The sequence below is a fragment of the Lates calcarifer genome, linkage group LG19 (genome assembly GCF_001640805.2).
Source record: "Lates calcarifer isolate ASB-BC8 linkage group LG19, TLL_Latcal_v3, whole genome shotgun sequence".
Classification (NCBI taxonomy): Eukaryota; Metazoa; Chordata; class Actinopteri; family Centropomidae; genus Lates; species Lates calcarifer.
In genome coordinates, this window is record NC_066851.1 from 6,566,371 (window position 1) to 6,591,913 (window position 25,543).

At 38.4% G+C, this 25,543-nt stretch overlaps 1 protein-coding gene across 1 annotated transcript; it reads left to right on the forward strand.

Moving 5' to 3' along the window:
- The first annotated feature begins 909 nt into the window (after positions 1 to 909).
- Positions 910 to 24,090, forward strand: LOC108897935 (serine palmitoyltransferase 2). Its single transcript, XM_018697738.2, has 12 exons — positions 910 to 1,318; positions 3,765 to 3,959; positions 5,042 to 5,196; positions 7,212 to 7,360; positions 9,626 to 9,750; positions 10,467 to 10,560; positions 12,155 to 12,260; positions 12,845 to 13,064; positions 14,067 to 14,193; positions 16,102 to 16,237; positions 16,438 to 16,567; positions 19,560 to 24,090. The coding sequence occupies exons 1-12, from the start codon at positions 1,166 to 1,168 to the stop codon at positions 19,677 to 19,679; spliced, it is 1,710 nt and encodes a 569-aa protein (XP_018553254.1). The 5' UTR covers positions 910 to 1,165; the 3' UTR covers positions 19,680 to 24,090.
- The last annotated feature ends 1,453 nt before the right edge of the window (positions 24,091 to 25,543 follow it).

The window sequence follows — 25,543 nt, forward strand, 5'->3', positions numbered from 1 at the left end:
TCATCATCATCATCATTATTATTATAGCATTAGGATGGATGAAGGTCATCTTAAGAATCACTATGACTGATCAGTGGTGCAAAGAACTGAGTCTAGAGAGACACCTTCACATAACTGAAAGCAGAATCTTGCACTTACACCCACTTCACTCTCCACATATAATGTAGATCATGTGGTTAGACTGGTCAGCATGTTCATGCTTACAATTTCATACTCATGACTAAAAGAATGACTTTCTTAAAACTGCTCGCTACAATTCCCTATTACCTTATGTGACTGAGATGAATAAAACGCGTGCAGATAATGAATGAGCTCAGTTAAGAACATCACTAACCTAAGATAATATGAAAATGTTTACTTTTTACTCAGATATTGAGACATATTTTTTCAGTATGTGATGCCCTTTGTTATTCAACTATCTTGATTCCTTACATACATGTATTTGACTTGATTGTTCTATTTGCATGTGAGCTTTTGTTTGCATTTCTTTTTGTTTTTAAAGGTACGACACATGTCATTGAATTCTATTTTATTTTTAAAGAATATGTTTATGAGATAGTCCGAAAAATTGGACTTTAAGTTCAAATACTGAGAAATTTAAGACTCATATTTACATTATGTAGTGCACTTTAATCTTCTTCATTTTTGCAGTTATTTAATCTAATGTATTTGCCATGTTAACTTTTGTCGTCGTTGTTGTTTTAAAAAGGCACTCTATAAATCATTAGATTTTATTTTATTTAATTATTTGGTTTAACTTAATCTGTCATTACATCCTATTCCTTCACTCTTAAAAGTGCCATAAACATTTTTTAAAAAGTGAATCAAGTTCACATACATTAAGCCCCGCCCTTTAGCACTCACGAAACGCGTGGCCACGCCCCCTCCTGCAGGCTCCGACGCGATTTATGGGCGTTGATTTCCGGTATTAAATGTGTGGATTTTCAGGTTTCACAGTGTGTGAGTAATGCGTGTGTGTGTGTAGGTGTGTGTGCGTGTGTGTTGTATGTGTGTGTGTGTTGCATGTGTGAGTGAAAGTGTGAGAGAGTTTGTAGCGCGGTTGTAAACGCTCCCAGCTCGGATACTGTCACCGCTTTGCACCGCAGGCAAGGTCCGTGTTCCTACATGCAAGTTACCGTCACGGCTCCACAATCTTTGGCCAGCAATGACTGAAAGCCCCGCGACCAAGCCGACCGATGGAGAAGTGTGTCAGCGTGTGAAGAACGGACTGAAACCGGAGAGAAACGGCTTGGTGAAGAGCCTCCACCGCTGCCATGAGCGGGAGCACAAGCACCACTGCCACCCCGAGGAGGAGGAGGTGAGGCCCGGGATGGGACGGGGAGGAGAGGCTGATGAAGTCGGGGAAGCTTCTGCCGTGTAGACCCGGAAACACCCGGACGATGCTAACACTGTTGCCATTTTTCATGAACTCTTGTGAAAATAGGATAAGAAACGTTTTAATGCGCTGACAGTCCTGCTGCTGATAACCTCATGACAGTTTGTTGTCCTCGAGATAGACCAAACGCCAAACTCAATATAAAATGTTTTAGATTAAAGACTTTTCGCTATTATTTAATATTATTTCCGAGCTGAAAACATAGAAGAAAAGCTTTCTCTGAATTATTTGGAGACACTCTTTAATTCGGCATAATCATAATCGCTCCAATCATCATCTGAATGCATTAAAATATGAACTTTGTGAATGGTTCATACTGCGCTCCACCGCCCCTCGGTTGCTTAATATGTGGCAGGTTGTTTAAAAAAGGCGGGTGAGACGCCTCTGAAAGTTGATATTGCATAGAATTCTAACTCTGTTCAGGGCATGATATGTGTGCCGAATTTTAGAAGAGGTCTGGCTCTAGGTCTGGCTCTGTGTGACTTTGATTAGAGGCACAAAGTAGGGATAGTAAAACAACTTAGGCAAATAATCATGCAGTGTCTCATGATGCACATACCACCAGAGCCAGTCAAACAACTTGGGACAGGTCATATTTGGTTGCATGTTTATCTCATCAGTTGATAGTGTGATCTTAGAGGGAGACTGTGTTTATAGTGTGTACTCACTATTTTTAAACTGAACTATAAAAGTCAAATTTTTTGGCCCATTTCAGGATGTCTGTCGTGTGTAGTCTTGTAAGTTGCAGATGTCTGGCAGTAAAAGTTTGCAAAAATTCCATTTTTGTGAAGCGGGTATCTCCCCTTACAACTGAGAAACTGAAACTGCGATGAGGTAGTGATTATGGACTCTGAAACGGTGCACCTGTTCAGTTAAGGTTGTCTACTGAGACCACACGCATGCTGTGAAACGGCATTTTTCCAAACACGCTAATGAAATCTCCACCCTTGGGTGCGTCCCCTGTTACTGTCCCAATTAACAGGTCCCCTCTGACTACACAATGAAATGCTGTCTCACACATGAGCATCTAGAGTCACAGATATGTTGTGGTACAGTACATTGAGTCTGAGTGTTGTGGTACTAAATTGGAGGAAAAAGTTAAACAGCATTTTGAATTCTCTCCTGATTGTTGGGTCTGTCTTTAAACTTTTTCCAAGCAGTTTTCTCCTACATCAAAATGGCTGGTAAGTCAAACATTTTCAGTGACTGTCAGTCATAGTATGATAGTAATAATTCAGTGGGGTGGCTGTGGTGCCAAAAACAAAGCTGGATTTCTGTTGCTGAACTGGGTTGGTAAGACAAGAAACTGAATGTCTGGTGACTGAACCTCAGCTGATTACAGTTCATGCAGATGTCAGCGTTGCTACTCTGTAAGGTATTTGAGAGAGAGAGGCATGACCGGTCACATGAAGCGCCTAATAGCCATGAGCGCAGGGGCGAGCATGTTGGGAAGGCAAATTGCATAACGTCTATGAGCAGTGAGGTTCTGTCCAGCCGCTTATCAAGATGGATCAAATACACAAATATTCTTAACGAAGCACAGACATGTGTAAAGTTTATTAGTTCATTGTAGACAACTTCGCACTGAGTGCACAGATTTCCACCAGCACATCCAGCTCCTCCCTTATTTGGCAGTCAAATCTTCCCTCTGTGTCACACGGTTTTCTTTCCTGTATAGCCAGTGTATAGCTGACCAGAACTCAGTACTGTGTTCTTATCCTCCTCCCACTTAAAATTTGGCTGCACATAAGTCAAGGTTGAGTGAGTTACAGAGAACTCAGCCAAATATAATAGCAGACAAAATGTGTTTTTTCTCACTAGAACAAAAGAAGAGGGAGTCACAGGAAGTCAGCTAAGGAATTATAGGGGAAAATATGTGTTTTATAGGAAGATAAGACATAAGTTTTTGATAAAATGATAAACTTATACATGGAGATCTAATGTAACCTTGCGTAATTCTCCTGCTATAACAGTGGCTCTGTATTTTGCTCCTTTATATATATTTTTTAAAAGACTTGAGAACATGTGGGTTTTCAACATTTCAACATATAAACACAACATTGCAATAGCTTAAATCTGACCCTGAACTGTTTTCATTTGAATTTTACAGGCCATATTTTCCTGCATGACACCAATGCAGCCTGGACACTAATGCATTTCTCAGAAGCACTGTAATGGAACTGTTAAAATATCATTAAGCACTATTAAACAGTAATCCTGACTGAAATGACTAGAATAATAACATCCAAACCAATAGCTTTAATTATATCTGCTTAATTGCCTTGTTTCAACATTCATAGTGGTTTTCATGAGCATGTTTTTTATGATGTTGCAGTACAGTCGATTTTCTGGTTTCCTTGTTGCTCAGGTCCACTCAGACTCCCATCATGGCAGCCTGTACAGTCGGCCCTTCATCGAATCTTTCGAGGAGACGCCCATGCTGGTGGCAGTGCTCACGTACATGGGCTACGGCATCCTGACCATCTTTGGCTACCTCCGCGACTTCCTCCGTCACTGGAAAATCGAAAGGTGCCACATTGCCAGGGAGAGGGAGGTGCAAAAGGTAAGGCCACAGACTCTGATGTAGTCATTCACCAGAGAAAATGCACCCAGTGTTTTTCACTATAAAAGCAGACACACACATTACGCAGTCAGCATACTGTGCCTTCATAATGAGTGCAGTGTTATCATTGTTTGGTTGCACAGCGACAAAATTACTGTTAAGGTAAAGGAGGTTAGGTTCATTTCAGGTGTTGAATGGAGCTGATTTGGTAAACTGAACTCTAATGACACGTTGCCTGGTGACTCAGCCTAGAAACAGCGATAGCAAATGGAAAAATAAACCTGATTCATTTGTTGTTTTGATAACCAGACTGAACCAAAGTAATATTTAGACACCACAAAGCTTCTAAACATTAAAAGCTATTGTAGAGGCTCTCATGTTTCAAACATTTTGAGCTATACGTCTTCAAGCTTGTTTGCAAAAGTGTACATGTGGTGAGAAAAACCTCAGAACATTTGATGTGATCTTGCCAGCCGCAAGAAAAGTGCTGTGTGTATATGTGGCAACACTTTCGGATGAGTGCCTCACATGCAAACCCAGTGAGGCCAATATAATGTTTGAAATATTCTCCCTAAGGTGGCATTGCTTTTCTACACAATAGTGTGCAACGTGCATACTCAAGATTGCATTTTTGTCAACGCGCCTCTAATGGTGGAGTTATCAGCACATTTGGAACATGCCCTTCACCACTCAGATTGTTTTCAATGTGTTATGTAATGTTTGATAGTGAGGCCCATTGTTTTAAGTATTTGGCTATGTTGAGGAAAGGAAGCTTGTGGAATAGATGTGGGGAAGTCATTAAATCACCCCGAGGATATCCCACGGATGTTTCCTCTAAGAACCAAGGAATAATTAACTCCCTTGGTCATGTGTTTAGATGTTAAAGATTATATTTCCAGAGATTAAATTCCTTCCAGCTCAGCTTTCCAAAAGTATTAGAGGCATGTTGTTCTCTGAAGTTTTTATAGTTTTTATACTCAGAAAACAAACACACATGATTTAGGGTGAAATTGCCACATTCTCTGCCACTCCTCTCTCTACTCTCTACTTCTCACTATGTTCTCTTTCTTACCCATTTCTAGGACTTTGTTCCGCTCTACCAGGATTTTGAGAACTTTTACACCAGAAACCTCTACATGCGGATCAGAGACAACTGGAACAGGCCCATATGCAGCGTCCCAGGGGCCAAAATGGACCTGATGGAACGAGCATCCCATGACTACAACTGGACTTTTGAGTGAGAGAGACATACCTTTTATTCAAGACTGTAAATATGTTAATCTATAAGGTAGCCCCCAGGTATTCGTGCAATGCAGAGTCAGAGGCCACGGTGGAACAATAGTATGAGAGAGTCTGCTGTATGGTTAATGACCCAGTCAAGGACTAGTTCTAACTGTGCTAACACTCTTATCCTCTACTAATACAAAGAAGACAAAGGACTGGGTCAGGTTACCAGACACTAACAGTGAGCAGGGTTACACGCCTTTCTCACAGGCCAGAGCTGACCGTAAGTCAGCAGTGTAAAACACAATTTCCCATTGTTATGTTGTATGAAACAGGAAAGTGACAGTAAGTGAAAGTGGCTTTTGAGCTTTGAAAATGAAATATTGTGTTGCCTGCAGTCATTGTTAGTCACAGAAGGGATCTGGTCTCTTCTATGGGAAAATTCCCCCAAAAAACATTTAGAATAGAACTTGATCAATTAATCGTATACTGGCATATTGTAGATATATGATATCAGTGAATATGTTGGGTGGTAAGTAGCAAGAAACTGCAGCACAGAAATGCCAAGCTATGTTTGAGGTAATTAAGAAAGAGTGTCACCATCACAGAGTTCATCCACCAGAGAGCACTGACAAATAATTTTTTTTTTTACTGTAAAATGTTAAGCGGATTGAAGGTATCACTATTAACACTTCATGTTACAAGTTTATGATAATAAAAAAAAGAATACTATTGGCCAATATGTTGTCGGACTTTAAAAACTCACAGATATTGATATTGGTATTAGTCTCAAAAATACAATATTACCGGACTATGATTTAGACATTTAAATAAGCAAAAATAAACTAGAACAGCAACTAACAGTTATATTCATTAACAATAAATCTGCCAGTTATTTATTTTTTAGTAATTTTCTGTAATTTTTGCGGGGTATTTAAAATGTTGGGGAAAAAAGTTCATCACAGTTCCCCAGAGCCAAAGTTCAAAAGTCTTGATTTGTAAAACTAAGAGTCCACATCCAAAGGTTTTCAAGCTTACTATCAGAGAAGACTAACAAAACCAGCAGATATTCACAGCTGAGGAGTTAGAGCCAGAGAATGTTTTACATTTTTGCATAACAAATGACTTTGATATTAAACACAAAAAGCATAAAATGCAGCAAATGTTTGACATGTTTCTTGATAAATTAGTTTCACCACTAAAACATAAAAAAACATCTGTGCAGCTCCCCTTCTCACACTCTACTCCACCCTTTTCCTGCTATGCATGGGGAAAGACAAGATTAGGTAAACCTGTACAAGTACGAGTGTCATTCAGTATAACAGAGTCTGACCTCAGAAATGACCACACAGTTAAATCAACACCCCTGAAACACATTCAAAACGAAACATAAATCATACTCTGTGGTTTACAAAGGGCGTGTTTATAGCAGGTCTAGTGTACTGGTTTGCATTATATTATATAGAGTAGTTATCTTTTCCCTGTCCCTGTGTTAATAGTGATTTTGTCTCTATGTGACTGATACAACTGCCAGTATACACACACACTGGATATTCAGTGTGAATCATTTCCTTCTGCTTTGGACCACTTTCATATTTGGTTCCTAATTGTGATGCATATTGTATCTTGTGACAATGAAACCTCCCTCTAAACAGTCATCAAAACATCACATCGGTTCAGCATTTGTCAGCATGACACTGGTGTTTGAGGGAAGATGGAGGCCCACTGCAGTGGAAGATGTTCAGTCAGGCGTGTGTGAAGTCAGACATCACAGACTGTGACGAAAAGATAGGAAAAGCAACAAAGTCAGGGAACATGGAGTGCCAGTGAGAAAATCAGGGTGCAGCTGCATCAAACAATATGGCCGATCCTACTCAAGATTGGAAAAAGTTGTTGTTGTCCAGCCTTTCACTCCACCTCAATCTAGTTTTTAATTAGCTCTGCCAATCATTATTATTAATCATATCAATAAGCTTGTCTGATTCTCTCTCTCTCTCTCTCTCTCTCTCTCTCTCTCTCCTCCTCCAGGTACACGGGGCGTGTGGTGCAGGATGTGATTAACTTGGGCTCATATAATTACCTCGGCTTCGCTGAGAATACAGGTCCATGTGCTGACTCTGCAGCCGAGGTCACCATGAAGTATGGCGTCGGAGTTGCAAGCACCAGGCAGGAGACTGGTACAGACACACACCAAAACACACCAGACACGCCCACTGTCACTGCTGTCACTTGAACTTAACAACTGCAATTTGACACCTTGGGTGACTTTAAAGAAGCTATGAATCATGTTAAATGTGTAGTAGAGTTTGCATCTAGTGTTACTCACCAAAATGCACAGTTTCTCTATTATCTATGGGACTTAACTAGGACTGACACTAATGTTTATTTTGATTATTGATTAATCATCTTAAACTCAAACACACACAGATCCTCACATTTGAAAAGCTGGAAGCAGACTTTTTTTTTGCTTTTTTTGGGTAATATTTTAAATTGTGCATTGTTTACATCCATGTTTGCTAGCTAGCAGTGTCCTTCACTGCCTTGTGCATGTGCACAATGCAAACAGAACATTGTTTGTTTACATTGTGAAAACAGTGCTTCATAGTGCCACCAGTGGTTTAAAAACTCTGTAAAGACTATTTAAGGATCAGTTATCCTCTTTTCAAATGGGCTAGGTTTATAAATTTCAAAAAAGGTCAAGAAAAAAAGATTGCAATTCAATATGGGCAAAATATACTGTTATTTCAAAAATAACTTCCCTAAAGTAATTCTCTTGAATGAAGGATCCCATGTCATAAGTAAGTCCAGAACTAGCCAGATTTACCAGAGTATGAAGCTTAAAAGATTGGTGTAAATAATATCTGGAGGATATAGTTTGTATTTACTTGGAAAATCTTTTAGCTGAAGCCAGAATGCAGAGCAAGTCAGATAAGAACCAGATGAGCCTGGAGGAAGTGAAGTAGACCATCTGGTTAGCAGATATTTGCTGATAGAGTGGAACTGGTGACATGCTCTTCTTACATAGAGAGAAGGCCTGCCTCCATTTTAATAAAGAGTGCAGTAGTGTTTGCTCCATAAGAGCAGTCAGCTGGAAATATTATAAGTTGATGCACACATTACTCTACAGGAGATGAGATGTAATCTAGCACTGAGAGACTGACTGACTACTTGAGCTCAGGGAAGTTTTATAATGTATGTGCTTAGAAAGATTCCAGCTGTCTAGCAATTACTTAGCTACAGAAACTGTAACATAACGATAGTTAAACTTTTTGAGAAATGTGCTTATTTGGCTTCTTACCTAGTGTTAATTGAGAAGATCAGTGCCACTCTCATATATCTACGCTAAATATGCAGCTACAGCCAGCAGCTGTGTAGAAACAGCTAGCCTAGCTCCATCTAAATGTAAAACCAGTCTGCCCACCACCACCTCTAAAGCTCACAGCGTAACAGGTTATATCTCATTTTGTTTAACCTGTACATAACCAAAGCCATTTCAACTTTATACTGACTACAAGACTCCACTGGGATCACTGTGCTTTGTCAAGAAATAGAAAACAGAAAACATTACTAACTCTAAAACCACAACATGTCATTTTTAGGCAGCGTTTAATCCTTTAAAAATACCACAGAGATGAAACATGTTAATTATAGAGCTTTTAAGATGCTGATCGGTGTTGAATGTTAGAGAGAGCCAGGCTAGCTGTTAGCTAAGCTAAGCTAAGCTAACCATCCCATGGCTGTAGCTTAATATTAAATGGACAGATGTGAGATGTTCCAGAATGTAGAACTATTCCTTTAAATATTTACCAAACAGTCTGTGTGGACAGTATTCAGACTCCTTCACTTTTTTGTATTCTACTGTGTCACAGATTTAATTTTAAATGGATTCAGTTTCTATTTTGAGACTGGGGTAACAGCTCACTCTTCAGCACAACAATAACCCCGTAGCATGCAGCCAAGACAACACTGGATTGGCTGCGGGACAAGTCTCTGACTGTCCTTGAGTAGCACAGCCAAAACCCAGACTTAAACCCCATCTGTGGAGAGACCTGAAGATGGCAGTTCACGGATGCCTCCTTCCAATGTGAGGGAGCTTGAGAGGATCTGCCAGGGGGGAATGGGGTAAACTGGCCAAATCCAGGTGTGCAGAGTTTGTAGAGTCTGGAAGACTGGAAGCTGTAATTGCTGCCAAAGGGGCCTCTACAAAGGACAATAAGTAGTTGAATAAAAAGTCTGAATACTTTTTAGAAATGAGAATATTCTGTTTTTGATTTATTACAAAAATCTTTTTAAACATATTTTTACTATTATTGAGTGTAGATTAATGGGCAAAAATACCATTTTACAATATAAAGTGTGCAAAAAGTGAAGGGATTGGAATACTTTCTGAAACCACTACTTGGTATGTGTTTGTGGTGACCACCTGCTTGTTTGTATCTCAGGCAACCTGGACAGACACGAGGAGATGGAGAAACTAGTGGCTAAGTTCCTGGGTGTGGAGTCAGCCATGGCGTTTGGGATGGGGTTTGCAACCAACTCCATGAACATACCAGCCCTGGCTGGGAAGGTAAGATAGGTGGTTCCTTGATAGAGCTGTAATTTATTCTTGCAGCACATATTTCTCCCTAAATATCCCAGCCAGATTTCCTGTATGTTGTCACAGCACCTTTTCCTTTTTTGTCTGTCCTCTAACTCCTCATTATTCCCTCTCTTTATGTTGCATGAATGCAAGTTTTTATTGGCATGTGAACTCTTTGGCATAATTGTAAAAGATGAAATGAGCTTACTCGATGGTACCTTTGTTTTTCAGTGTAGTGTACAGTCTCTCTAACAAAAACATTCCATAACTATCACACTGTCACAGGTCACAAAACCACCTCCATACACAGACACACAAAACCACCTCCATGTCATATTAGGAGGAAATGTCTCCTGTTGGCATAGAAGACTAGTAGCTCCACTTCTTATCAGGTCTTACCAGTCTGTTTTGTCACATTGCTGCTGATGTTGTTTGACAAGTAGATACTTTCCACTGTTGAGTGGAATCAGAGACTGTTGAGTTTCCACTGTTGAGTGGAATCAGAGACTTTAAATTCTTTGGCTGTGAAATAATGCAAACCAGTGGTTCCCTTTAAATGGCAAATAATGCTAATCAGTAAAAAATGATGTACCAAACAAATGAGTAAATAGGTCAGTATATGTAGCACTATCTGCTACCTCAGATGGGTAAAAACAAATGCATGAATAATTTATGCTAATTAATGTTTGTGTGGTGTCCTGCAGGGCTGTCTGATTCTGAGTGATGAACTGAACCATGCCTCTCTGGTCCTGGGAGCCAGACTCTCTGGGTCCATCATCAGAGTCTTCAAACACAACAGTGAGTCTGTGATTAGAAATAGGTCCTGCTATCAGTCTGTCTCCTCAGTGCATTTACTCTAAAGGTCCATTTATTTTTTTCTGTCCACCTGCATCCTTACGTCTATTTCTGTTTGTCAGTCCCTCAATTCAAGTGATTCTCCTTTATCCTCTTTCATTGCTTCTTTGTCTTATTACTTTTATTGCCCTATATCATTAATGTACTTAGAGTGATGTTTTTATTTTATTCATTTTTCTATATGCTGTATGTCAACACTGTATTGTAATTTGGTCTCATCACTTTAAATACAGTTGGTAGATTACAATGTACACACACACACACACACACACACACACACTGTTGGGGAGCTCTGCATGGTATGTCTTTGCTTTAGTCAGTATTTTGAAAACCTGACCAAGCCAAATGAAGTTTAATTTTAGAAGTCAGCTAAAATGTTTGGTACTTACGAAAATAAGCTAGCATGTTGTTTAGTAAGTTAAAAAGTATAAAGTTTAAAATTAGGCCTTTTTGTGGAAGATATTTTGACATGTTGAAAAGTATAAATGATAAAATTAACGATGGCTAAATCTAGCTGCCTCAGTTTCAGGAAACTGGTATGGTTAATACTAGCTCAATCACACTGTCATGGCTTACAGAGAAACTTGTTTAGAAATGAAGAATAGCTATCACATTATTAATAATACCTGTGCTTTTAATCATAAGTCAGCTGATAAAAAGTCACATCATTCAGTATACTGTAGCCTCTTTCTGTAAATTACTTTTTCTGGAGTCTGTAAAGCTAATTTTCAGACAAAAAATATCTCTGGTTGTGTACAAAATGCAGAGGAGAAGAGAGCTAGCTAGCTGATAATGCTGCTTTGTATAATTGTACTAAAATAAGTGTATTGAGTATATCCTTACAGTGGCTCATAGAATAAGGTTAGCTCTTGCTCTTATAGAATGTGAGACACAATTATAGTGTGCAATTATCTCTGTGTGTAATTAGTTCTAAAAAATGTTTAGCCTCTAGTTGTTTAATATAGCTAGCCATTAGGCTAACGAGGCACAGCTTGGCTCCGCAGCTGTATCCACATGCTAACGTCATTCTTTAACAGATAATTTAGCGGGTGCCCAGCTAATTAACCAGAACTCTTTAGCTTGCCACTGGAACTCATTGCTTGTCTATTTCTACTGCTTAGTCATTCCTGTAACATGTTAATTGTAGTTTGTCTTATCAGCTACAGTCACAGACAAACCAAATCCACAAGCTGTTTCACAATAACTTTTTTCAAATTATCATTTTATCAGTTGTTATCTGTTACTAAAATATGAGGCTGATAAAGAGTTGAACTAGAGCTAACATACTAGGAACAAGAGCAGCTTTATTTAGGAATCTATTACTGTTTGATTATTATATTTTGAAAACACTCATAATACAGTATTAGCTATCCTTTCCACATTTTGTTTGGGGGTGTATTGAAACTGCATAGGTGAAGGTCTTGCTCTCTTCAAATGAATTTCCATCTGACCACAACTGCAAGTGGTTTCCTGCCACCCGTATTGATACCACACAACTTTCATTTTGAATATAACTCTGTCTTAATTTTCCCGTCAGATATGCAGAGCCTTGAGAAACTGCTGAGAGAAGCCATAGTTCACGGACAGCCCAGGACTCACAGACCATGGAAGAAGATCCTCATAGTCGTGGAGGGCATTTACAGGTAGTTTATCTAATTTCTTCATATGATTGATTTTGTTGAGTTGTACCTCTTTTTTTCTTTGGTTTTTGAGTTTCTGAGGTGTTTTTAGCTAAGGTAGGTGTTGAGAGTAAGGTCAGTGAGCATTTAAAATGAACTGTGCTAAAAATGTTAGTAGCAAAAAGAAATGGAGCAATAGGAGTTGTCCATTTTAAAATCCCCATGATTTCCTTCCTAGTTTCAGCTTCACTAAATTGCACAAGTGTAAGATTGTGTGCATCAGTAAATGCTCAGGTTCAACACTAGGCAAAAACAGATTGTTGCGATACTTTTGCTGCTGTGGTATTCGTGACATCATTACTCCATTGTCATACTTTTATGTTGACATATTATTTTAAGCATGATACTTGAGATAAGGCTGTTCAGCAGAGGACAGATCCCACCAGTTTTGGGGAACAGCAACACAGGCCTTGAGTGGGGAACAGAGAGTACTCCCTTGAGCAATAATTTCCTGGGTTGTCAGGAGAGAAATGAACAGGAACATATCAGGACATTTGCTTGACACTGGCTGTAACACTTTTTACTCTGCCTTTTTTTCCTCCCTGCAGCATGGAGGGCAGTATAGTACACCTGCCTGAAGTGATTGCACTGAAGAAGCACTACCGGGCATACCTTTACCTCGACGAAGCCCACAGCATAGGGGCTCTTGGGCCGAGAGGGAGAGGTGTGGTCGATTACTTTGGCCTAGATCCTTGTGATGTGGATGTCATGATGGGCACATTTACCAAGAGCTTTGGTGCTGCAGGGGGATACATCGCAGGGAAACGGGTGAGAATGGGGGATTGTGGGTTTATTTTATGGGCATGTGATGTGCTTTCGAAGGCAGAGTTACAAAGATAAGAAAGACGTAATCTAGTAGCACAATCTAAAATCAGGCTAATGAGTCACCAGATACACCATTGATAGCTCTCCAGCTACTGACATTAAAGTACTCTGCTTTTTAGCAAAAATGCTTTAGGTTTGTGCAATCTCTCAAGATTAGATGTCACAGTGTCGGGTGACAAAGTTGATACACAACAAAAAAGACACCTGTCATCCCAGCAATGTGGATTTACAGCCTTGCAGGTCATCTCTGCTGCATTGTTGACATATTTGCCCTGTTCCAGCTTATCAAAACAAGGCTAGATCCTGGTTGCGAGACAACTTTTTGTCTCAATGAAATGCCGAAAAGACTGAGACAGCTTAGAACAGCTGAAGTTCCTAAACAAAACATACAAACCTGTGCAGTTGTTTAACTAAGCTAACTAAATACTTGAAAATTGTTAATGGTTTCTTGTCACCTACTCTTACCACCTTCACTGCTTTCTCAGTTTCTCAAAGAAAGCTAGCATTAGGCATGAATTACAAGTCTAACAATGCATCACCAAGTTGCAGGATGTGGTTTACAATAAATTGTGTAAGTTATGTAAACTGCATGTCTTTGAAGCATTGTAACATCACAGTAAAGATGGATAGTAGTTCAATCTCTTATTTTTTTAAGTGGAAGGAAAATAAATCTGATGAGTCATTTTTATCAGATATTATCAGAACTACATTTTCTTCAAGTTTTTTTTATTAAATGTCTGAGCCTTTTATATTCATCTAATCTGTGCAAAACAGTGTATTTACCATATTCTTTGATTATATCCAGCTGTTCAATGTGAGAGAGTAAAGCAAGCAATAAATCTAAAGTAAGCTGTTTGCTTACTTTAGTCTCAGTTACAAAGAGTAATAATAGCAGTGTTTTTCATGCATATCTACTTACACCTCCTGTGTATCTGCTGGGTTTAGGAGCTTATTGAGTACCTGCGCTCCCATTCTCACAGTGCAGTCTACGCCACCTCCATGTCTCCTCCTGTGGTGGAGCAAATCATCACTTCTATGAAGTGCATTATGGGAGAGGATGGCACAGCAATAGGTGAGTCCAAATAGAAATGACAGTACTCAACTTTTTAGATGAAACAGAAACTCTGCATTTTCACATAATGTGTAAAAAATGTTTTATTTATTACCTGTGCTCTCATGCCCTCTGTCTTCTATATTGCACAGGAGGTATTACAGGAGACTGTGGTCAAGAGCTGCAATATAGGGCTTTATATGCCAATAAAATGATGGAGATGTTTGTGACATAAAGTTGATAATGAACCAATTCCGACTACTCCAAACATCACAGGTACAAAAAATGAAATATAAGAGTAGAGACAATTAGATTTTGTGAAACAAAATGAGCTCTTCTTGCTGTCTTCCTGTCCTAACCACAAAAACAAGCCCCTTTATGTCTTCAGAGAAAACTGACATGCTTCATAAAGTCATTTATTAAAATGGCATCTGTTTTTTCAAATGCTCAGCTTGCTTCCTACTAAATCCTCTACTAGGTCAAACGATACCATCTAAAGTAACATTTATGACAGACATTACAGACGTTTTACAGATGTGTGAAGGAAATGACAGCAACAAAGGCTCTTAATGAATAACATATCCAGTACATGGAAAGCTTTGAGATGAAAATAGACAGACGTCAGACCCATGTTTAGAGAATGTGCACAAAGCAACTCATCACACAAGAAAAGATTATTGGGGAAAGAAAGCAAATCATGCAAAGAAAATATTCAGATAAACTTGATGAATGTAATCAGGAAAATAAGGTAAATAAAATGCATCTTTCAGATTAACACAAAATTTACTTTCTCTCTCAGCACAATCAGCCCATCAGAACTTGATTTATTCCACTTAATCTTATTTGCTCTAATGCTCCTTATTAGCCACCAGGTGTCACTGCACACTAGTAAAATAAGCAACTCGTCACCATTAAAGCAAGTATTCTGCAAAGAGGAGAATAGAAGCTGTGTGTGTGTGTGTTGTAAGCCTTTTCTTCGTTTTTGACTATTTAGCATTATCTATGTTTGACCACCATCTAGCTGAATAATACTCCTGTGGCTTCTGATGGTCTTATTAACAGTAATGATAATAGTGTTTACATAGTAAACATTTCTACTGTCTGTCTGCCCTGAGTTGATCAACTGAGGTTAAACCTAAAATAAACCACGGTAAGCTAAACTTCAAACTAAAACCAACTGTAACAAACTGGTTGGAACCCAGTTTTTTGTGAGTAGCTGGGAACCTACATTTGTGTGCACACTAAACAGAGTTTGTAGCATTGTGTTTGATGCAACCAGAGCTTTTCAAAGAACTCAGCGAAGAAATCTCCTGTGGGAGAAGAAAAATATTGCAGAGAAAGTAAGAACTTTATCTCCCTGAGGTGCCTGGATGCTGTAACACTCAGATGTTTTCTCACACACATCTCATGAATGTGATTGTTTTCAGCTGCTTGTCAACCTTCTTTTTTCATCTCAAAACATCATCAGCCAAGTTGCAAACGATTTCCTTTCTTTTCAATCAGAAATATCAAGTCTGATAAAAAGAAACTGGAGAGGAGTCTTTGTTTTACTCTTATGCATTTTTTATTTCATTCAAGTTTTTCCAAGAACCTTTTTTTTTAAACTTTCAGTAGTACAGTACATTCAACTAGAGTAGAGTAGAGATGAAGGACATTCAGTGCAGCTCTATAAATATCCACATATTGTTCATTAATAACACATCAGCATGTGATAAAACATATGCCACTGATGTTCAGCATTATTTACAGTTAAACATGTATGAGACTGTGGGCACAACATGTTCACATTTACTGTATGCAGCTTAGTAAAATCAGTGGTCAGCATATTGTAAATAAACTAGATGATCATTAACTATATATCCTTTTTGTGCACTGAAAGTGTGGTGAACCTGCAATGCATATCCTTTAATCTCCTCCTCTCATCTCCAGGCCGTGAACGTGTGCGACAGCTGGCAGAGAACACAGTCTATTTCCGCAAGAGGCTTCGAGAAATGGGCTTCATCATCTATGGCAACAACGACTCTCCTGTCATACCTATGATGCTCTACATGCCTGCCAAGATAGGGTGAGCCTCAAGCTTTCTGACTGAATGCTGCTTGGTGACTTTATCCACCAAGTCCCTTTGGAGCATTTAAATCAATACAGTGTGATGACAAATGTAACCTCATATCATACCTCGTATTTCTTAATGTTAAAGATGCAATAGAACTTGAGTTGGTGTCCTTGTGTCATTTTGCTGTGTCTCTGTCATGTTTGTCCCACTAGAGCGTTTGGGAGGGAGATGCTGAAGAGGAACATCGGGGTGGTGGTCGTGGGCTTCCCCGCTACACCCATCATCGAGTCCCGGGCACGCTTCTGTATCTCAGCCGCCCACACAAAAGACATGCTCAACAGGGTAAATAATTATTTTGACTAGTGAGCGACATAGTTTAAGACAGATAAGAAACATTTCTCACTTTAAAGTTGCTTTTTAAGTTCTGCTCTCAATGGGAAAACCACAAGATCTTGATTTGAGAACATAATTAAAACATGCAAATTGTATACTGACTAAACACACACTCCCATGTTTAGACGCCACAGATGTGACTGTTAACTCTCACTGCTGAAACTAGTGTGTATTTTTCATTGTGCTAACCTATGATCTGCAGCTCCTGCTCCACTTGTCACGTTGTATGTGAGCCAAACCTTCACTGTTTTTCTTTTTCAAAAAAAGTATTCTTAGACTGCAAGGGTATTGATGTTGACTAGTCATGCATTGCCAGATCTCACGGTGTTCTGCCCACACAGGAGAAAGGTCTGGATGAAGCCATTATTATTCAGTGGAAAAACACTTTCTGGGTCGTTAGACTTTCTTTAATTAGTCAGAATTGTCAGTCTCAAGCCTGAACTGCAATAAGCTTTCTGGTGTCTCTGCTAAATATAATTCCAGGGTGTCATGGCTAATTACTAGACTTGTGCACCCACCAAGTTTTTGTCAAAGTTTTCCAGTGTGTAGCTTGTTAGCTTGATTTGCCAGAAGCAAGAGAAGGGTCCAAATGCCAATATTCCACGATTGGCAGGCAGTGGTACTGTCTGGTACTGGCTGAGGCTGATTTCTGTCGTACTCTCAAAATTCAGGGCCCCCCTGTTCCGAGATGGTGTAATGACCTTGAAGTTGTCTGAAACTAAGCCAAGATATCATGGTGACATCAAAGGGTAGAAATGCAGTCTAATGGGTGTAAAACTGTAATTAGGGAGACACAGGTATGACCTCTTGAGACCACAAGTGTCCTCTACTGGAAAATTATTTGAGTTACTTGAGACACACTGAATCCCTCCCGCCTCTTGCTGTGTCTGACATCACCGTAAGGAAAGCCTGTCAAAAGATAGTCTGTCACTCTGAGGTGGTCTGGATCATCCTGCAGGTTAATGTACAGTGTATTCGCAGTGTTTAGAGTTCAGACTTCTACTCCAACCACCCTCTCTACTCATTGTGTGGGAGTGAAGAGCTTTGATTGCTCTTGGCAACGCATCAAAAAGCCGCCCACTCTTCTCAGCAAGGGCTCTGCTACTATACTGAATGAACTCACTGCTGACCTGACCGCTCTTCCTGTTCCAGTCACTGTCTTACTTAGATTCTCCACAGTCCTTTCCTTACATTAGAATGTATATAGATCATCTCACACAGTGGTTGAACCCTTTCCTGTGTTTTTTTTATTTTTTTTATCTAATTGGAGTGTCCTTGAGGCTCAGCTGGCTCAGATGCAGACTGTGTTTCCAGAAGGTGCTGTCTATTCAGGGTTGTTATCAGCTTCTATTATTCTTCTTGCGCTTCAAAAAAATAAAATAAGCCAGAGACAGTGAGTGGGAGTATTTGTAGTGCTGTACTGCTTTTGTCTGTCATGATGTTAAAACCTATCTCTGTTAGCCTTCCCCTCTGTATCATTCCCTCACACTTTGATATGTCATGTTGATTTGTGTCTTTCTTTTATTTCCTGGTGAGCTTTCGCAATTTTGTCATCTCATTCACACATATGCACAAGAACCTAAATCCTTTTGTTATTGCCCTTCTTAAGACCTTTCATGTCTTTGACCACAATAATATCCTAGTTTTAAACAAATGTCAAATCTTATCAAACCTACACCAACATCAAAGAATCGAGGACACACAAATACAAATTTCCTTCATTGTGTTGGTTGTATACGTCCTCATAAATGAATGCACACATCCATGAGATGAGAGCCATCGCATGACCAATGACGGCAGTATCAGAAAGTAAGGTCCGTATTGGCAGAAAATTATGAAGAGAGCTTGACATACCATCCACAATGTCACCATTGCCATTTTCTCTGCTGTCATCATCATCACCAGTACTGTAACGTCCATAAGTGTTTTTGTTTACGTTGTGCAAAAGGGGAGTTCACAAAGAAGATATTCCATTTTCAAACATGGTCGTTTAGGCTCTAATCTGCCCCCTTGTGGATATACTTTTAAATCTTCCACATACACACAAAGTACGCAAGCATGTGAACAATGCCACTAGCATTGCAGTTGTTGTCTACGCTTAAATGTTGTTTTGAAAAGCAAGTATATAATTGACCCAATGGATTCACCATATCAACTTTAAAAGGTAATCTTGTGTCAGTGTTGTGTTCACAGGTTGTTGCACTGCCTCCAAGTGGCCAAAATCAAAAATCTGTTAATCCAGTTTTAAGTTAAAATTCTTGTCAAAATTGTTTCAGGAGTGATTTGCATCATGTAGCGAAGCCAAATTTTTAGGTGCTAGAAACATAAAATTGGATTTAAAATCCTTAAAATACTGAAAGATATTTCTTCTGAGCTTCACACTCACCATACTCTCACAGCTTGTGCAAGTTGTTAATTGTCAGTCAGTGAAATTAGTTTTGCCTACCATGTAACCTCTCTTCAAATCCAGCCAGGGAACTGTGTCACATGTTAGCTTTCGTAATATGTAACATCACATTAGTCATCTCCAGGTCTTCTAGGTATTGTCAACCACTTGAAGTCTTGAAAGTACTCATTTAATTTCTCAGAAATAAAGCACGATTAAGACTGAATATCCGCTTTTTTCGGTGAACAGTTTCAGCCAGAACAGACACTTGCTGGTCCTTGGATGATATATCTGTATGAACTCATCATTTCCTTTGCCCTAACAAGATGTCCTACTGGTGACTTCACCTCACACCCAAGTAATAGGAATGAAATATCAGGTCCAACTGCAGCAAAGTTAGTGGTCTTGTCTCTTTTAGGACAAGTTTGTGATTTAATCTTAGGAGACAGGTGTTTTTTTTCCATAGAAATCTTGCTTGGTGCAGCTTCAAATTGGCTGGAGCCACATATTGCCCTTCATGTTGACAGCTTTTTTATTGTATAAATGTCTCCACAGGCTCTGAGTGTCATCAGCGAAGTAGGAGACCTTCTTCAGCTAAAGTACTCCCGACACAGAATACAGCCGTCTTTGGCGCGGCCTTTTGACGATAATGTGTATGAGGACATTGACGACTGATGAACCAGTCCTCTCCTGAAGTGGCGTGAACCTGAACAACCCCAGAAAATACAGAACGGGTCAAGATGGATCACAAGTCTTCCACAAGGACCGAGATGTGCACAGGTGCCCCTTGTCACTCGCTTGCCATGACGTTACATCCCCCAACAAAAGGAAAACTCATTGTACTTTGCCTTACCTAAACATGCAGAACTTGTGGTGAACACACTGAAAAACAGCACCTATGCTTTTTTGTGTACTTTTTATTTCTCTTTTTTTGTCATTTTGTGTCTAAGATTTTTTTGTTTGGATGTATGTGAATGTTTTTTTAGTGCTTGCGGCATTTGTCTCGTTAAGCCTTGTTGTTATGTATGTGAAGTGGACAGGTGTCAGCTCTCCAAATGTCTTTTAAATTGTGAGATTCTGGGATATTTTTCATATCATGGATGATGATGAAGTGAACTTTAATGGGATAAAGTTAGATTTCTTTTAATCATTCTAATTTAAAATAACAAAATCCATATCATCTTTCATTGAGAACAGTTCAGATCAGTCATTAATGTTGTAGACTGAAAACAGAAAGCACTGGATGTTGCACTGTTTGCACAGGACCATACAAGTCCCCATTATTTTAGCTCCACCAACAAAGTTGGAGAGTCTGATTGTTTGAAGATAATACACAAAATGAAATGGATTTGGCTGAAATAAAAAGACTGTCCTTGGTTTAAGTATTGAATAATTAAGTCATTCAGATCTGGAATTCCTACCATTAGACAATTGATGTTGTTTTGTCCCCACTTATTTGACCATGGTCATATTCTAATGGGAAAAGTCCAACATCCAGGAACTGTTTTTACACTTGTTTTTGTGGGAGTGTGCACTCTACTTGGTGCCTTCTAGTTTTGTCAAAGATTATTTTTTATGTTGAACTTTGAGAACACATTTTAGGAAGCAAGACTAACACAACACCTACAACCATACTGCTCCTTAAATGTGACATGACCAAACATTTCTGAATCACTATTGTGACCACATTACATTGTCGTCATTCCATCCTTGGTTCTCCTAAATGTGCTATAAACATAGAACCTCGGAGTTAAGTGTGGAACTTCCATCAACATTGCTTATGTAGCACTATGAAAAGGTTGCCAAATATTACATGCTGAACAGCAGATTATTACTCTGATTATCCAAAAGGTACTTGACAAAAGTGATACTTACCTTAAGTCTGTACACTAAAACTTAAGATAAAGCCTGAAGAGAGAGAGTTCCAGCACCCAAAACTATCAAACTGTTGTTTTTACATTTTGGTTTTTGTATCAGTTTAACAATCTAACTCTTAACAAGAAAGCAAATAATTTCCCAAAATGCCAAAATATTGCTTTAATTTTGGCCCAATTGGGTGATTTTTAATGCTTTCTATAGTAAACTAGCAACTAGTTAGCATGATGTTTTACCTCAACTGACACCAGCTTAGAGCCAGTTCAACAGTGGCAAATTGGAAATGGGTCCAAAGCACTAGTGAGTATGCCATTAGACATGTTACAGTGTAAGAGAATAAATTGACTACACACACAGGAAGAACCTTATACTGCATAACTAATGCAACATTTCATAAATATAAGACTCTCTGGCAGCTCCTACAATTAGAGGTTCATATCCTTTTACACAAACTGTATATGGTGATAGCAGAATCCATCAAAATCATCAAGCATAGCAGCTCTATCCATTCTGAATGGAAAAACACCCTTTTTACTAAAACACTCACAAATCCGTAGTTAGTCACTCCGCCATACATTTTATTTTGTCTTTTGTCAGCTTTAAATGAATTTCATTAATTTTGTTGCATCTTTATTGACATTATAACTAATAATAGTATTTTTGCATTTTACAAAAAGTTTTCAATATAGTGTATCTGTGTGTCGTTAGTGATTACACTATTTTTAAAAAGTGGCATTTTATTGACCAGTAGAAATACTAGTTTTCATGAATGATAACTTAAAGGTGATACATGTAAGTTTTTGCTATTGCTACATATCCAACATTAGCATTAACAGCTGTCTACAGCACTAGAAGAAATGTTGTGAATTCAACATCAAACTTCATTCCCTGACAGCCAAGAGCTGTCTCCAGCAGTGGAGAGCAACACCCATATATAACTCTGTCACCTTTCTTCTACTGGAGTTAGCATGCTAATCAGCTAGCCACATCAGTCTTTACAATAGTGAGTCACTGTAGTCCAGTCTGCCTCAGTCCATCATTACGAGAGGGTATATTCTAACCTCCGCTAAAACTCTTGGTAATTAAACAGCTTTTAATGCTAATGTTGGCTATGTAGCAATAGCAAAAACTTACATATTGCAACTTTTAAAAAGAAACATTGCAATTCTGCTGCTGGAAAAATGAAAACAAATGTCAGTTGAAACTTGAATGGGGAATTTAATCCTCAAACATCTGTTACATGTTTGAATTTGGTCAGCCTCCTCTTCCCACAACTATATGTCACCATCACTGGCATCCTCCAGTGTGATTGTATGTTTTTTCAGTTGACCAATTGAGTGTGTTTGGATCATTTAAAGTCTTACAGATCACTTCAAAGATTAAGTGACTCAGTTGTGATAAGATTAGTCTTACTTTTTTATGGAAAGACCAATATCTGCCCAGTGTAATGCAAGTGTAAGCTGTTGTTATCTACTGACGTGTAGGGGGTCAGTTTAGTAAGTTCAGGAATTGAAAAAAAATAAATTATATTTATATACTTATACCTTCAGGCCTGTCAAGAGAATATTTTGAACTGGTAAGACTAAACTAGTCTAGAAGTAAATCAGAGTTGTTTCTAATTTCCCTCATTTCCACCCTATCTCTTGGGTGGTTAGTAATAACATCATCGCTTTTTGTCTGATAATGTTGTTTTATTGGCTTGTAAAACAAAGTGCTATCGTTGTGCTGTGACTGAAAAGTTATTAATAACTTTAATCAGTGTGTGACAGGGAGTGTGTGTGTTAGCTTGCATGGTTTTGGCTATTATTGTATGTGTTATTGCACTCTTGCCTTGCTTTTCTTCCACGCCTGTCTCTTAAATTCTTGGTTTATCTATTTATCTAAAATATGCTATTGAGCTTTTACTCTCCTTAATGAAGGCAGCTGTAAAAAAAAAAAAAAAAGATTAATTAAAAAAAAATACCACATGCATACAGTTACACTTGCATGTGTGCACACTGGCAAATATTGTTCCTCATAATAATGCATGTACAGCTGCTCTGCACCACAGCCAGCCATAGGTGCTCAATGATATACACTGTTCTGCTAGATGTGACTTTTTTGAATGTTGTCATAAAAATCCACTTCCATTACAGAGAATGTTTGAGCAACATTTCTGTCTGGGATCTAGGGAGGTTCTCTCTCTCTCTCTCTCTCTCTCTTTTTTTCCTTCCATGTTCATGTTTCTCTGTTACTGTAAATTGGAGTCATAGAAATTGATTTAGTTTCCTCACTGTAGACAAAGTCTCAAAATCCAAATCTCAGAATTACAAATGATTGTCCATGAGCTGAAAGCTAAGAGTGATAATGTTATCGATACAGAATGTGTTTTTTGTGTATTTTTTAAGTTTTGCACATGGAAAAGTCATCAAATGATACTAAAAGCAGGCACTGAGAGCAAATTTTAATATCAAAATGTAATTATGGAAAAACCCTCATGGCCTGATTCATTAATGATGCAGATCTAAATATAAATGAGATCCCTGAGTACCCTTCAGAATTGTTGGTACATGATAAACAATAACATGATGTACCTTTGAGACTGTCTGTGCAAACTACGGTATGTTTCCTTAATGATCTTAAACTTTGGTCTTGAAAAAGAAATGCACAAAGCAGAGTAACCTTCAGCCTTTTTAAGGTCTATGAGCTTTGTTTGTCCAGCATGAGATGCCACTATGGAAGACGGTCCCACTATTTTATACAAAGTTTATTTTGTCTCATTGAGAAGAAGCTGTTGAGAATATTTTGTTTACTATAGAGTAAGCAGGGAAAGATGGTTATCACTATTACTGGCAGCTTTTCTCAAGTGCTGGAGTTTGCCAATAATAGAGGTAATCATATCAGTGGTTGAGTGCACGTTACCACATGTCAGAGATAATTCTTTTCTGATACAGTGCCTTTGAAGCAAATGATTTTCTAAGAATTCTGAAGAGTGTCATACCTTGGATTGTTCATCTTTTACAGTCTTATTTGACGTTTTTTACTACTCTGTCTTCAACAGTACTTATAATTAGCACTGGGTGTGTTCTCTGTGTTGACTAATTGCCATGCATTGGATCATAGAAAATGCACTATTTGCAACATATCAGCAAATGATTAATATGTAAAGTGTCACCCCTGTTAATGATAGTAGGTCATTAAAACAATAAAATCAAAGCTATTTTGAATTGTCTTCAATTCTGTTAAGACCCTTCTTTAACACACATCGATAAGTTGGTAAACTAATTTCATCAGATGTTCCATTTTATCTCCTCTCTCTTCTCTCTCTCAGCCCAACAACCTAGGTGTACCTAACAAACTGGCATCTGACTATGTGTCACCTCATGTGCACATTATGTGGACAAGTGTGCATTGATATTCATTAGTGGGGTGAGTAACCTTCAGTCTTTTTAAGGTCTATGAGCTTTGTTTGTCCAGTATGAGATGGGTGTAAGGATTAAGGTTCTTTGTATACTGGTAATTAATGCAAGTGCAACACTTAAAACTGCAGTAAAAATTGACATAGTTTTTTGAAAAAAAAAAAAATTGTAAGAGCAGGTCAATCACAACAAAAACATTCCTTAGAACATTCTAAACTTTTTAATAGCCACTATATCCTCAGCCATGTACACAAACTCATATATTTCCAACACATAAACATACTAAATCTTATATCTGGTCAATAGTTACAATAGGCGTTACCGTGAAAATAAGAATATTAACATATTAACAGTGGGTTTTTTTTGTTTGTTTGTTTTTTCAGAGAGCCAGAATGAGCATATGGTGGTTTGTAAGACAGGACAGGTCATCAGTAACAATTTGTTGTTAATGTGGTCCAAGAATGGGCTCCATGTTTTCAAAAAACATGTCTTGGCATCCTGAGAATCTAAAAATAAGTCATTGATAACTTGATATGTTTGACATGACTTTTGTCCAGTGCTCAAATGATGAGGTTGTAACTGATATCCATTGTTTCACAATGCTTCTACATCCTGCCGGCATGGCCAGCTGACCACATACTGTGTTATAGCCACACCTCTGTAGGTTCTCAGATATAACACCCAACACACACATATGAAACAACTTATGATATATGACTGTGACAAGGTTAAAGAGGTATGCGATAAAATGTCCTTTATTAATGTGTACCCTTTTGCCAACAGCTGATGACAGCACCAATAAATCATTATCCGGAGTTTAAGCCTGTTGCATCAATGAAAAGATCTAAATGTGTGGACTTCTCAAGCAAAGGCAAGTCAACATGACTTGGCCTCATTTCATTTTTAAATCCTCCCTGCCAAAGAAGTCAAATTAACTTTAAAAGTGGCAGAGGGTTGGTCTGGTACAAGGTACATTTCAGAGTTTCAAGGTATTGTTGATGGTTATATAATGACTATTTAAAGTATAGTAAAGGGAGGGAGTAGGTGTGTTTGTATAGGGAGGGTACAAAATCTATGCTGTCATAATTTTCAAAACATAATAGACTTTATTCAGACTTATATGTTAAGTGGGTTACAGGTCACCTGATGAACATGCTATGGGGCCCTGGCAAAAAAAAAAAAAAAATAGCTGTGGCCTGTGTATAAATTAGTAACTATTATTTAATTTTTGATGATTGACCATTTGCCAGACCCTTCTCACCAACA

Bases quoted from the DNA above. Each gene is read 5' to 3' on its own strand.
- LOC108897935 (XM_018697738.2), top strand. From the start codon at position 1,166: ATGACTGAAAGCCCCGCGACCAAGCCGACCGATGGAGAAGTGTGTCAG. The intron at 12,261-12,844 runs GTAGTTTATCTA...TCCTCCCTGCAG, and splicing joins GTCGTGGAGGGCATTTACAG to CATGGAGGGCAGTATAGTAC. The intron at 14,194-16,101 runs GTGAGTCCAAAT...TCTCATCTCCAG, and splicing joins AGAGGATGGCACAGCAATAG to GCCGTGAACGTGTGCGACAG.